General features: G+C 36.1%; 2 protein-coding genes across 2 annotated transcripts; both read left to right on the plus strand.

Moving 5' to 3' along the window:
- Nucleotides 1-1,171: 1,171 nt before the first annotated feature.
- On the plus strand, nt 1,172-10,204 carry LOC141816852 (deSI-like protein At4g17486). Its single transcript, XM_074704582.1, has 4 exons — nt 1,172-1,590; nt 7,265-7,526; nt 9,453-9,520; nt 9,820-10,204. Exons 1-4 carry the CDS (start codon nt 1,456-1,458, stop codon nt 10,096-10,098), a joined length of 744 nt encoding a protein of 247 aa, XP_074560683.1. The 5' UTR covers nt 1,172-1,455; the 3' UTR covers nt 10,099-10,204.
- A 632-nt stretch (nt 10,205-10,836) lies between these two features.
- LOC141816832 (putative expansin-A30) lies at nt 10,837-11,569 on the plus strand. Its single transcript, XM_074704559.1, has 3 exons — nt 10,837-11,011; nt 11,093-11,408; nt 11,491-11,569. Exons 1-3 carry the CDS (start codon nt 10,837-10,839, stop codon nt 11,567-11,569), a joined length of 570 nt encoding a protein of 189 aa, XP_074560660.1.
- The last annotated feature ends 2,471 nt before the right edge of the window (nt 11,570-14,040 follow it).

The following is a 14,040-nucleotide window of genomic DNA, read 5'->3' on the forward strand; positions in this document are numbered from 1 at the left end:
ATAAATTTTTTAAATTCTTCATATATGGATTTAAATTTCCTGTATAGAAGTTCACATGTAACATCTCTGAAGTAAAATTTATACTCGATAAGATGCTAATAATATCGGAGTCAATTCTCTCTAAACCCAATCATTCTTGGTATTAAATACGAGATAAGCCATCACAACCAACTTGGGGTTATCTAATACATTATTATATATTTTTAATTCAACTCGTGGGTAGTCCATAATTTTTGCTATAGTCGTTGACAATCGCACTGCCAAACATCGACTTCGAATTGATCGGTTGAACATAATTTTATAATACGTGATTGTCAAGGATAGACCGATTGAGTTGGGCCCATAAACAAAGAGAAGGTCGAGCTCAAGACATGGATTTAAGAGGAAAATTTAACATGATTAATAGTAGGATCTAGAGTCAGATGGTGTTCTAAATCGGATTCAAAATCAAAGATGTTTGAGAATAGGATTTAGAATTCGAAGATGTTCAAAGTCAAAGACAGAATCATGAGATATTCGAGAAATATATTTAGACTCAGAGAGACGAGACAGAACCACGAGGTGCTTAAGTTTTAATTAAGTCATGTCGTCCCCGGGGCCATGGTGTTGCGGTAGGACATCCAGATTGTAAGTCAGATATCCACGGTTCGATCCCTAACTACGGCGTATTTGTAGGAATTTTTCTCTAAATAGGGATCACAACGGCGTATTTGTAGGAATTTTTCTCTAAATAGGGATCAACGGCGTATTTGTAGGAATTTTTCTCTAAAAGGGATCACAATACTAGGCGTCTAGGTTGACCGCTACATACGCTTTCCAATTTATCCTAGTGATTGATGAGAAACTTATATGGAATTGAGTCCATGAAATTGATTGGAATTATTATTTTTTCAACTAAGTCAAGTAGCCAGACTGTCACAAGCGGTCGATCTATTCTACAACTCTCTTTAAGGTCGAGGGGGGTTTTCATAAAATTCACATCGCTAGAAGTGGGCGATCATCACGGTTTCAGCCCATTGCCACAGAGCCACGGCGCTACTTGACAAATCGGCCAGTTAAGAATGGTTTTATTTTATTCACTTTCATTTATTATTATTATTATTATTATTATTTCTAAAAATGCAGGATGAATCATTTATTTACTGAATAATTAAAAAATAAATAAAATAAAAGGAACGGACTCGCCGCCTGGTCGTGCAGGGAGGAAGGAATCGAAATCGTTTCCTCACGAACGTTGTCGTCGCTGCTTCAGATCGCTTCGACACTTGCTCCTCCCATCTCACTTCGCTTCTTCTTCTTCTTCTTCTTCTTCTTCTTCCTCCTTTTCCTCCTGTTGATTGTAGGAAGGGGAGGGGAAGATCGACTACTGTGTCGCGGTAGAGAAAGGAGCGAGCAAAGGGAGGCAGGAAGGGGATTTGCAGAAAACGGAAAGAAAAAGAGGGAAGATTGTGTAGGATGACGGAGGTAGTGTTGCACGTATACGACGTGACCAACAGCGGATCGGAGAAGACGAACAACACCATCCTCCAGATCAACCGTATCTTTAAGGATCGTATCGGACTCGGCGGCATCTTCCACAGCGCTATTCAGGTTTCTTTCTCTTTTTTCCCCTTGCTTTGTAGTTCTTCCTCTCCTTTTCCTGGTGGAAAATAGGTTGGTTGGGCAAAATAGGTCGTCCCTTTCGAGATCTGGAACGGTTTTAGCCTTTTAGGTTCTTCAAAAAATTACATGAATAATTCCCTATTATTAGTTTTTTTACTCAACCCCTATCTTGTGTTTGAAGTTAAATCGCACGAGAATGAAACTGATTGCTTCATCCAGCAAGAATTCCTACGATATTTTGGTGATGTTTAGGGTGTGATTTAGCACAATTTTTATATTCTTTTCAAGTTAGGACTTTCAGCACAAATTGACAGTGTGTAGACAGGTGGAGTGTCGTGCATCTGTCTTTGTTGGAGTGATCTATATCATGTATGCCATCAATCAGTAGGGATTTGTAAGGGTATTGTGTCATATATAAAAAAAAAGACACCTGATTGCTAGAGATCTATGGCATGTACTGAATTACATACACTGAGTGGATTTCTCAACCAACTGGATTCTTAGTCTGTAATAGGGTTGTGAAGAAAGAGTTGTGCTACTATGGATGGTTCATATAATCCTTTCCCATTTCTTTGGGCCATCTAATTTCTTCCTTTAATACTATGTGATATACGTTTATACTATGAACTTACCACTTAGTTATCCAACCTTGATATGGAGAAGAAAAATAATGCTCCCCAGGGTTCATTTCTCACTACAATTGCTGAAAGCCTTTCTTATTTTAAATTTCTGAACTCTTTTTCATTTATTATCTTTATTTGGTGAGTCAACTTAATGCAATCTGATGTTTGGCTTATAAACTGACACTATTTCTCTTGGTGATGATATCCTTGTTATTGATGAGAAAGATTATTTGAAAATCTGAGTTATTCTTGGAATCTCACCATTCTTTATTGAGTCTATTTCTTGGTTAGCCAAATACATGCTCTCCTATTAGTGTTCACTAAATGTTCATTTTGGTCACCTATGCTCTTTTAACTGATCAATTTTTAAACAATTATCCACTTCTTTATCTAGTCTTTTTTTTTTTGTTGCTAGAGTTCCCAAAATGCAACTTCAGGTTATGCATAGGTGGATAGGGAAAATGAGAAAGGCAGGCAACTATCCAATCCTTTCCTTGTTTTGTTTTGGTCAGAAACAAGAAAAAGGATTGTAAAGTTATCTTGGTTGGATTAAAAAAATGGGAAAAAAAGAATGGTGGAGAAGATAGTTCACTTGCCTCCAAATGCAGAAGTTTTCCTTCTCAAAATTAGATGGAAGTGGAAACACAAGACTAAAGAGAGATGAGAAGTGGTGATAAATTAATGTTCCCATATGGTCCTACTTCCAGTTGTTAGGATGATAATTTTGAATTCGTCCTATGTTGCATTGATCTTATTCAACGTAATTATATTTAGTTTGACCAAGATTAATTCTCAAATGAAAAAACCTGGAAGTCTAAGGCATTGAGTGAACACGCTATTTTCTATTGTAACCAAATAAGTTAAATACTATTGTTTCTTCATCTTATACATGCAAACAATGGAATTGGCGAAAAAATTCCTTATGCTCTTCCTTTGTTTTTCTTCCATTTTTTTCTTTAAGCTACTTCCTCTTTCCATCCTTTCCTTTTTTTCAGATCCAAATATAGCCTTAGAGATTAAGTGTTGCTTAAAATCTGTAAGGAGTTACTATGTTTTTATCACTTCACTTTATTATCACAATCGAGGTTGTGATGGTTTGATTAACTCATAAACTTCATGTCTACTGGTTGGTAACTATGTCTTTTGCTGTCTAATTCTGTTGAAGAAATTGGACATCTTATGATAATGTTTGAAAAACTCACTCAACTTGAGTAGAATTGACAGAACAAGACTGACTTGATTAGAAGCAGCACTGATCTGTTTGAATCAATGAATTATCTTATTCTTGCTGCTTTTCTTATTATTGATCAGTCAAGGTGTTTTCTAGTGAGTTATAGCCTGTTATTTCAAACAACAAAACAAAGAGATGCCAGAAGTATAATAGGTAGAAGAGTGGAAAGAAGAAAAGTGGGAAAATGGTGAAATAGGTTGAAGAGTGGGGAAAAAAAGTGGCAGAATAGATGTATAGCACTGAGACCACTATCCATGACTAGCCCTGACACTGTCTCCCACTGTCATCATTGTCTCTTTATTTAATGCTGTTAAATTCTTCCATGATCTTCTTCATTCTACACTGCAAGTGGGAAAGAGGTTGGGCCACAAAATTGACAGGCTTGAGCAAGAAGACTCTCTGAAGCATTAAATTATCTGATGTTGTTGGTATTTGTATATAATTGGTAAAATGTCATATCATAACATCGGCAAGATATCCTACAATAGCAGGTTGTCATGAGGTAAGGGATAGCAATATTAGATGGGTAATCCCAATAAATAATTGGTAAGATATAGCCAATTAATTGCTAAAAGTGTAAGATACCTCATAATATGTAATCTATAGAAAAGTGGGCTAATCCAACCAATCTTGCTTGCACAATGAAAAGAGTCACTGACTTATCTCTCCATTGAATCAAATTAGCCAAAGGCATGAGCCCATGTCAATATCCATGCCAAGAAAACAGAACATAAACCCAGTAGTCCAAACAAGCATTGTCCCAAATCCACATAAGAGCATCCAAACCCAGATGCATAAAGTGTTTATAGCAAAAGGCTATTATTGAAGTACTTAGAAAATATTGATAATTGTTGTATAGTACACTCATACAGCTATTTATGAAATAATATATCATATTACGTGATTATTTTATGCACAGAATTATCTGACACTTCATGAAAATATACTGAACAATTTAATTACTATAGGAACAACCACATGATTAGACTTTTTTTAGCTTAGCAATGATATTTTAGTAAGAATGTTCAATTTAAGTTGATTTTGCTATTTAAAAATTACAGTAGTTAGAGCGATTTGTATCAAAAAATGAGAAGAAAAACAAAGAAATAGATATAGAATATAAATGCACTAGGAATATGTTAGAATAATTTAACTTGATATAACATTACAGGATGATTACTTAAGGTTAACATTATGAAGGCAAGTTATCTATCATATCCTATTTGGCTTTAGTATGCATTTTTATGTCATCCAGTTGGTTGGAAATGGATGGCCTGAACCAAAAAACATTTGCTTTGCAATGCTAGCACAACTGGAAAAATTATACAACTAAAACTTAATTCCTAAATTCTTGGTTTTTTTCTTCTTCTTTACTTGCATGGAACTAGACATGGATTTGTGTTTGGGATGACTATGTTATCCATTACCAATGGGTACAGAAGTTAACTGAAGATGTGTGAAAAAGAAATGAATAGGTTTGGATAAACTTGTCAGGATAGATGCATTAAAATGGATTGCTTTGTTAAAACTTTGAGAATACATAATATTTTCATTAACTAACCCTAGTTAGTGCAAGTGAATTCAAGAAATATACTTACATTTGGAATTTTTACAATATATGTATATGAAAAATTGTTATAATAAAACATATAGACTTCTAAGAAAAATTATTATGGATCTAATTATGGATCACAAATAATATATTAATGGATTTAGTCAAGTGAAAATGCTAACATAGTGTGTAAAGAATATGCACTAGTATCAAGTAATATATTTGTATAATATTGCACACTCTTGTGAATTGCTTCATTTTTTAATTGTTTCATCTTTGATTTAAAATTGTGGCCTTTTAAATTCCTTTTCCCATTTATTGGGAGTGTTTTATATTATTTTCTTTATTTTAATCCTGAAAGAGAGTACCTATTCTTATCTGCAGGACAGACCATAAGGCCTCTGTTCTGTGTTTTTTTTTGGGGGTCTGACTCATTCTTATATTTAGGAAAAAGCGACTAGACATTTATTGTAATCATAATCACTGAAAATTTGATCCATTGTATGTGCAACTGGGTTGTTCACCATTTGTGTCCATTCTCAACTGGAACACACACATATTTATCAATTACATCAGGTACTGGACGACAGTGATTTGTTGACTAGAATGAAGGGATTTGCTCCTTGCTCGTGTATGCTCATCCCCTTATTCGACTTCTAGTTGTTTTTGTCTGACAGAAGTGCCTACTGCAGGATTTGCCAAACGGCTTGTGTGGCTCAAATAAGATATAGGGATTGGATCTGGCTAATGAGGCAAGCCTTGTAATGGAATTAGCAATAGGTATCCCCCATGGGATACCTCTGTTGTTTTAGTGCATTTCACTTCCTAACATTTCCTGTTCACTTGATTTCAACTATGGTTGTCCAGTCAAACTGATTGCTGAGATTGAGTTAGAGATCTGCAAATCCGGAAATGTATACTATTTTTTACAACAATACTATGCAACATGGCTGTCAAAATCAACCGATACCAATATGATCACTTGAGTTGGAAAGATATAGACAAAGGCTGAGCCTTTACCTTCTGAAAAATTGGTCATCTTATGTAGATCGATGAATAAGTTTAAAGAAGATGGAGATTCAAAGAAATTTCCTAGCTAGAAATGAGTTGATTGCATTTGGAAATAGATTGAATTGATTGAAAGCTCAAAAGATGGAGCTGATTGAAGCTTTGTCAAACTAACTGATTTTGATAAACTTGAACAATCTAGCTAACTATATCATGATCATAGCTTGAATACTAGTAAAGACATATAGGAGAGAGAGGGATAGAATCCTTGTTGCTTTCATGAATTCTAAGTTGAATTACTTACCGCCTACCACCTAAGATTTGTTGTGACATCAACAAAATAACCTTCAACATACCATTTATGTAGGACAAACACCTTATCCATGTATTATTCATTCAGTGCTAATTGAGAGTTAGCACTATTGATAGAGAGAATATATTGCATCTCTGAGTCAATACTGTCACAAAAGCCCTTCTCACCAATATTGAATATTAAATAATATCTATTTAGTAAATAATATATTAATACTAATTTTATATTTTGTATTAGTAAATGGATTTGTTTTATTTAATATTTATTGTTTTTTATTACTAATAAAATGTCATTTATTATCTACCAATAATCTAAATGATATACATTTAGGATAATATTATTGGATATTTTCTATGGATAATATTTTATTAAGTAATAATAATATTATTAACCTAATAATAAATTCATTCATTCTACAATTCATTATTTATATGGTGTTTCTATGCTACATCATTTGTTCATTTGTTTCTTTTTATATCAAATTATATAATTTTCCACTTGTGTTTTTAATTTTTCCTAACAATTCTGATTTAACCAGTCTTACTGATCTGAGACATCTGATCTCTAGTTGTTTTACCTAGTTCATCCCAATACCAATTTTTTTGGATGGTCAAAAAAATATGAGTAAATTTTTCTTTTTTGAAGCAGCAAGAATATAAGTTATTCCTGTCATTTGACCCTAATCTAGTAATGTAGTCTACTTCAGAAATATTACTCTTCCATAATTTATGTTTCTTTTTACAGTTGGGAGAATGCTTAATCAGGAAATGGAAGTCTCTATCTCTAATTTTTATGATGAAATAATTTAAAATTTCCCTTATCAGTTCTTCAAGAGTTCCTACACTCATGGTTGTATCTCTATTTGGGCCAAAGTATGTGCAATTTGAATGTTTATTTTCTCTTGCTTGGTTATCATGTTACTTTTATTCTGACAGGTTTATGGAGATGAGGAATGGTCATTTGGATTTTGTGAACAAGGCTCTGGAGTTTTCAGTTGTCCCCCAGGTAGAAATCCTATGTATACCTACCGTGAGAGAATCGTTCTGGGAGAAACAGATTGCTCCATTTTCAAAGTAAATCAAATTTTGAGAGAGCTTAGTCGAACATGGCCGGGACAGTCATATGATCTTTTATCAAAGAACTGCAATCATTTCTGTGACACATTCTGTGAAAAGCTAGGTGTCCCAAAGCTTCCTGGTAATATCATTACCCCTTTTGTGACATGGCAAATTTAGTATTTTTTGGATTTGTAGTTCTTTTTGATAAAAGCTATTCAAGCATAGACTCAGAATTTTAATTGTAGAAACAAGTGTCAGAGCCAAAGGTTTTAAGCTTGGTAAAACTATGATTGAATATACATGAAATGCAAGTTTAAATATTTCAGTATTTGAATATAACATTGAAAAAAATAATGAAGTTGGATAGAGGTAACTCTGGCAAGCATTCTTAAATCAGAATTTTTAATCTCTTGAATCTGTAATTATATGTATATGATGTATAGTTTTACTAGAAAAGATAAAATAATAAATGTTAAGTATTTACAAGAAGAGGTACAAGGTTTAAAGTATGTGTTGAAATTTTCATTCCTGATTCGAACTTCATGACCATTACTTCAACACGCTTTGACATGCTTCAGAGAGTGCTAAACTGATGTCAGACTAGTTTCACTCTGTGATCTCCTTTCACATGGTTTGTTCACTTTAAAAATATTAATATAGCGATTTGATAGTCAATTAAATTAAATTTTGAAAAAAATCTTTAAAAAGTTATAAATGTCTGAATTAATGACCTACCATACTAAACAATAACACTCTACTGATTTCATAAATAAACTCTATGGACTTAATTTTATAATATGATGTCAATATAAATTAGTTTAAAAATATGAAATCATCATAAAATAGATATCTGAGCATATATTTTATTTTTCATATGGTTTCAGATATGTCACATGCATATATTAATCTTTATATCAAGTAAACCTAATTAATTTAATAGTTAAATTTTATTATAAGGTATATGATTAATTTTAAATTGTAAGTTTAACTATTTAGATTTTTTAATATTAACTCAAAGGTTAATTAATATATACTTAAATTTAACTATAATAATTTATCCATAAATTATAGAATGTTATAACTATCAAAATAACTAATACTATAATTAACGATAGATTATTTGAAGTATGAAATATATGATTCTAGTTAATTTAAATTCAACCACAGATTAGTTAACTTTATAACAACTTACAAAGATATAAAATTATTGATATTAGATTAAAGCAAGCCTGTGGCAATACATTAAGAGTTTGGGTTGGTCTGACCCACTGAAATAGCATAAAACTTTGAACTGGTGCTTGTTATAGCTCCAATAGATGGTAAAATAAGAGAAAATAAGTTAAAGTTATGCATTCCATAGTTATAAAAGGAATTGATTAATGTTGAAAAAGTGTTTGAAGGGTAAAGGAGTCCATAGAAAACTCTTTTCTTCATTTATTGAGCAGATCATGACTATCAAGCTTGAGATTGTCTTGAAATGTTTTTAGCCAAAAACAGAATTTGTGCTCCAATTAAGTTTTTGAATAGGAGAATGATCGTTGACATAGAACTGGTAGATAGGAGGGAAGACTGAACAGGAGAGAGTAGGAAAAGAAAACATGGAGAGAGGAATATAAGAGTGGAGATTAAAAGATAGAAGACATTACATGCTTAATTATGTTAAGGGGCCTCTATTTTTAGGCTCCAATCGTCAACACTTCCTGTAAAAACTGACATCCATTCTATTCACTATTTGAACAAGCCAGACCATTAAAGATAGAAGAACTCACTCGAGTAAGAACTTAATTCTTGATTTTCGAATAAACATATGAATGAGAACATCTATTCTCTAGTATCTGTGTCTAAATATCTAGTAGAAATTCTTTTCTGTCTTTAGGCTGAGTAGTAATGACATTTCTAGGTTTCTTTCTCATGTGAATTGGGATACATAGTCATTCTTCTTGTTGCTGGGATGGATTGGAATAATATATCTGTAGATTTTGGATAAATACTTACCAGATAGATTCTCTTTTTATTGGTATTAGAGTTTATCTATAAAGCATTTCTCCTAATTGTGCACTTACAGGCTGGATTAATCGGTTTGCTAATGCTGGTGATACTGCTGTGGTAGTTGCAGGAAATGCAGCATTCAGGGTACTTGACCATTTGCTATGTATTCATTTATTGCTGCAAGTTCTTTAGTCATGTGTTCACCATATAGCCTGCTTTGGGTATTTGCAATCGTATGAACATACTATGTTTCTCAGTCTGTCTCATATGTAGGGTAATTAGTACCGCTAGGCCTTGGCTAAAAGCATATATCAGTCACTGAGCTTCTTGGTTCTTGGCTTCTGAAATACATATACTTGCATATGATTCATTTTATTTCGAGATGAGTTTATAGTTTCACCTAACAGCTTTTTTTTTGTTCTCCAACATGTCCACTTTTTCAGCTGCGGCAAGCAAAACAAGAAATTGTAACTGCTAGCAAAGTGGCTTACAGATTTATGGCTGGTTTAGCTTCAAATCCAAATTCAGAGGAGGGTACACCAGAATCCCCGAGCAATTCTAATAGAGGTAGCCCTAGATTTCAAGGTGCATGGTTTAAAAACTTGATGTCCATTGGCGCCAAACCATCAACAAGCGCATCGGAGCTCGCAGAAGAGTCTAACGATGTACCTATCGACCATCAACAACCTTCAGAAGCTGCAACACAGCCCAAACCAAAATAGGAATCTATGTTGTACAACTAGACATGATGTGTGTGTTTTAACTGTAAATCTCTGATTCCTGTGATTGCGATTGCAAAGAATCATTGTTAAGAGAATTTCTGTATCATGTATTTGACTGCTATGCTTGGATCTGTTCTATCAACGTTCATTCCTAAAATGTTCTGAATCTTATGCAAGTTGTGTTCACGGGGAAATCACATATTTTGCTTTGCAGTATATTTCTTTTGTTAAGATGCTTTCCATGCAAGAAAACTGCATCTGAACGTGATACGAAAAGCCACTTGTCCTTTTGGAATTTCATCCATCTTAAAGTTTTATATCAATTGTCAATTGATGTTTTTGATGTTCGATCATGGACATCCATCAACTCATCGGTGTTCTGAATCACAACATTTCTTTAATCTTAATTGGACTCGAGGAATTTTGACATTTAACTAATCACCAATATAAAGAAATTAAGCAGCAGGAAACGAGTTAGCTTCTAGCACGATTTTATATAATATATATGATATAAACCTGCAAGCACGTTCCAAATTTAATTTAGCTCGATCGAGAGAGAAACTTTCCCTTCTTTTAAAAAAATCTTCGTCCTCGATCAAATTAATTATTGGAACTGATTGATTAAATATTGATGGAAGTCGCCCTATTTATCCACAAAATTCAAGGGGAGCTAGGCGGCATCCATCTCCATCTTTTAATTGGCAGCTGGTGCAGGAGATGATCGGCCAGGCAGGAGCAATGGCGCCCTCCCCGCTGTGGCAAGTCTTCCTCGTTCTCCTCCTCCTCGGCACGGCCACCACGTCGTCGGCTTTAACGTTGCCGAAGGTACCTAAACTTCCCAATTTCCGACCCGGCCGTTGGAGATACGCCCACGCCACCTTCTACGGCGACGAGACGGCGTCGGAGACCATGGGTACGCCGTACGCCGCTATATCTCACCAGCAGTACTCGTGCATGGTTCTGCAGTTAAATTCAGTGTTATTGATTCCTGCAGGCGGAGCATGCGGCTTCGGGAACCTGTTCAGCACCGGGTACGGGACGGCGACGGCGGCGCTGAGCACGGTGCTGTACCTGGGCGGATTCTCCTGCGGTAGATGCTTCCAGATCCGGTGCGCGAAGTCGCAGTACTGCTACCGTGGGTCTCCGATCGTCACCGTCACCGCCACCAACCTCTGCCCGCCCAACTGGGCCTTGCCCTCCGACAACGGCGGCTGGTGCAACCCTCCCAGGCCCCATTTCGACATGTCCAAGCCGGCCTTCATGAAGATCGCCCAGTGGCGCGCCGGCATCGTCCCGGTCATGTACCGGAGGTATGTACGCGGCGATTAATAGATAGATGAGGTCATGTACCGGAGGTTTGTGCATTCATGGATGCATTCATGGATGCTGCAGGGTGCCGTGCCCGAGGAGAGGAGGGATTCGGTTTGTTAGCGTGTGTCATTCTGTTTATGGTAGATATAAATTATGGTAGATATTACAGCTGTAAATATTCGTTCCCATAATAGATTAGCTGTAATCATGCCCCATATCATGTATAGCCAAATATAGGTCCTTGAATCTCTCTATCTGGTTGTATATATATCAGATACAATTACTGAATAAAGGAGTACTTTTGATTTCTATTAACCTACATGGTATCAGAGCATCCTTGAGTTTTTTTTCTGTGGAGGCTTCTTCTTCTCCAAATCATGGACGACCAAACCATGATTAAATCTACGACAATACCCATTACCACCAACAATACTACTGAATCCACGACAATACCCATAACCATCAAGCTGACCAACTCCAACTATGCCTTATGGTCTCAAATAGTTGAGATGTATATCTCAGGCAAAGACAAACTGGGATATATCAACGGAGATATTTCACAACCCTCGGACACAGACCCATCCTTTCGGAAATGGCGAACAGAGAATGCCATCGTAAAGGGATGGTTGATTAATTCCATGGAACCATCATTGGTCGGAAACTTCATTCGATTTGTCACAGCCAAACAGGTTTGGGATTCTATTGCTACAACCTTCTATGATGGTTCTGACTCGTCTCAGGTTTATGATCTACGGCGGCGTGTGTCTCGAATGCGACAAGAGGGTGGATCCCTTGAGAAATATTATAATGATCTACAAGGATTATGGCGGGAGATTGACTTCCGCCGGCCAAACCCGATGGAGTGTGCACGTGATATACAGAAATATAATTCCATTGTCCAAGAAGAAAGGGTGTATATATTTCTAGATGGATTAGATGAGAGGTTTGATAACATCAGAAGTGATGTTTTAGAGCTAAAGCCGTTCCCTACAATTGAGCAAGCCTATGCCTTTGTAAGAAGAGAAGATACCCGCAAAAGTGTTTTGACATCAGAAATTAATTCTAATGGTGCTGTCATGGCTACTAAAGGCATCAGAGCATACCAGCCACATCTAGTAAGGAATGGATCCACGGTTAAATCCAAAGGCCAACCAGAAGGGGGAAAGTGTTCTCATTGTGGCAATACGAGACACACTCGCGATGTATGCTTCAAACTACATGGCTATCCGGACTGGTGGCATGAGCTACAAGCCAAGAAGAAACAGGAGAAGGAGAATTCCGTTGGAAACACAGGGCGTGTTGCTGTAGCTGTTGCAGAACCCCACCTATCTCTCATTCCTATCAAAGACCCATCTGCTCTAGATGGCGATGGAGGTAACTCTGGACAAGCTCTTTATGTCTCTAAGAAGTCAAGTACCTGTGAGTGGATTATTGATTCCGGGGCTACCGATCACATGACTTTTGACTCTAGTGATTTTTCTAAAATCACACCTCCAAGACGAACTTATGTTACCAATGCCAATGGAGTTGCACATCCAGTTACTGGAGCCGGCACAGTTTCAATATCACCCTCTCTTTCTCTATCTCACACATTATTAGTTCCATCTTTGTCAAATAAATTGATGTCAGTCAGTCAAATCACTGATGAGTTGAATTGTATTGTGCTAATGTATCCGAAATTCTGTCTTTTCCAGGATATTCTCAGCAAGGAGATAATTGGGCGTGGTACTAAGAGAGGGGGGTTGTATTACATCGATGACTTCAGTTATGGTCGCGCAAATAATGTTAGTAACCAAGAAGAACATGTTTGGCTATGGCATCAACGGTTGGGGCATCCGTCATTCGGTTATTTACGGCATTTAATTCCAGATTTATTTTCTCATTCCAGCTATGAAACTTTAAGATGTGAAACTTGTATTTTGGCAAAAAGTCATAGAGTTTGTTATCCACCAAAGATGAAGAAAACTGATGTTCCTTTCTCTTTGATACACTCTGATGTTTGGGGACCCTCACCAATCACCACTTCTTCTGGATTTCGTTGGTTTTTGATTATTGTTGATGATTGTACTCGCATGACATGGCTCTACCTGATGAAGAGTAAAGATGAAGTTTTCTCTATTTTTCAATCATTTCACGCTATGATACAGACTCAATTTGCTGCTACTATTAAGGTCTTTCGGTCAGATAATGGAAAAGAGTTTGTCAACAATAAATTTCGAGCATATTTTCAACAACATGGAATTATCCAGGAAACATCTTGTCCACAAACTCCACAGCAAAATGGTATTGCAGAACGGAAGAACCGGCATATTTTAGAAACGGCACGTGCACTTCTTCTTGGCACCAATGTACCGAGCCGTTATTGGGGTGATGCTGTTGCTACTGCAGTATACCTGATGAACAGGATGCCTTCAAAAATTCTTGAGTTTAAGACCCCTGTGCAGGTTATGTCTACTCATGTATCTTTGCCTTCCATCCTCATGCTTCCTCCGCGTGTGTTTGGGTGTGTGGCCTTCGTCCATTTGCATAGAAGCCAACGAACAAAACTTGATCCATGTGCCATTCGATGTGTGTTTTTGGGCTATGGATTGCATCAGAAAGGATACCGGTGTTTTGATCCCATTAATCGTC

This window comes from Curcuma longa, unplaced genomic scaffold (genome assembly GCF_044706935.1).
Source record: "Curcuma longa cultivar G26 ecotype Majalengka, Jawa Barat unplaced genomic scaffold, ITB_CL_G26_1.1 contig_18397, whole genome shotgun sequence".
Classification (NCBI taxonomy): domain Eukaryota; kingdom Viridiplantae; phylum Streptophyta; class Magnoliopsida; order Zingiberales; family Zingiberaceae; genus Curcuma; species Curcuma longa.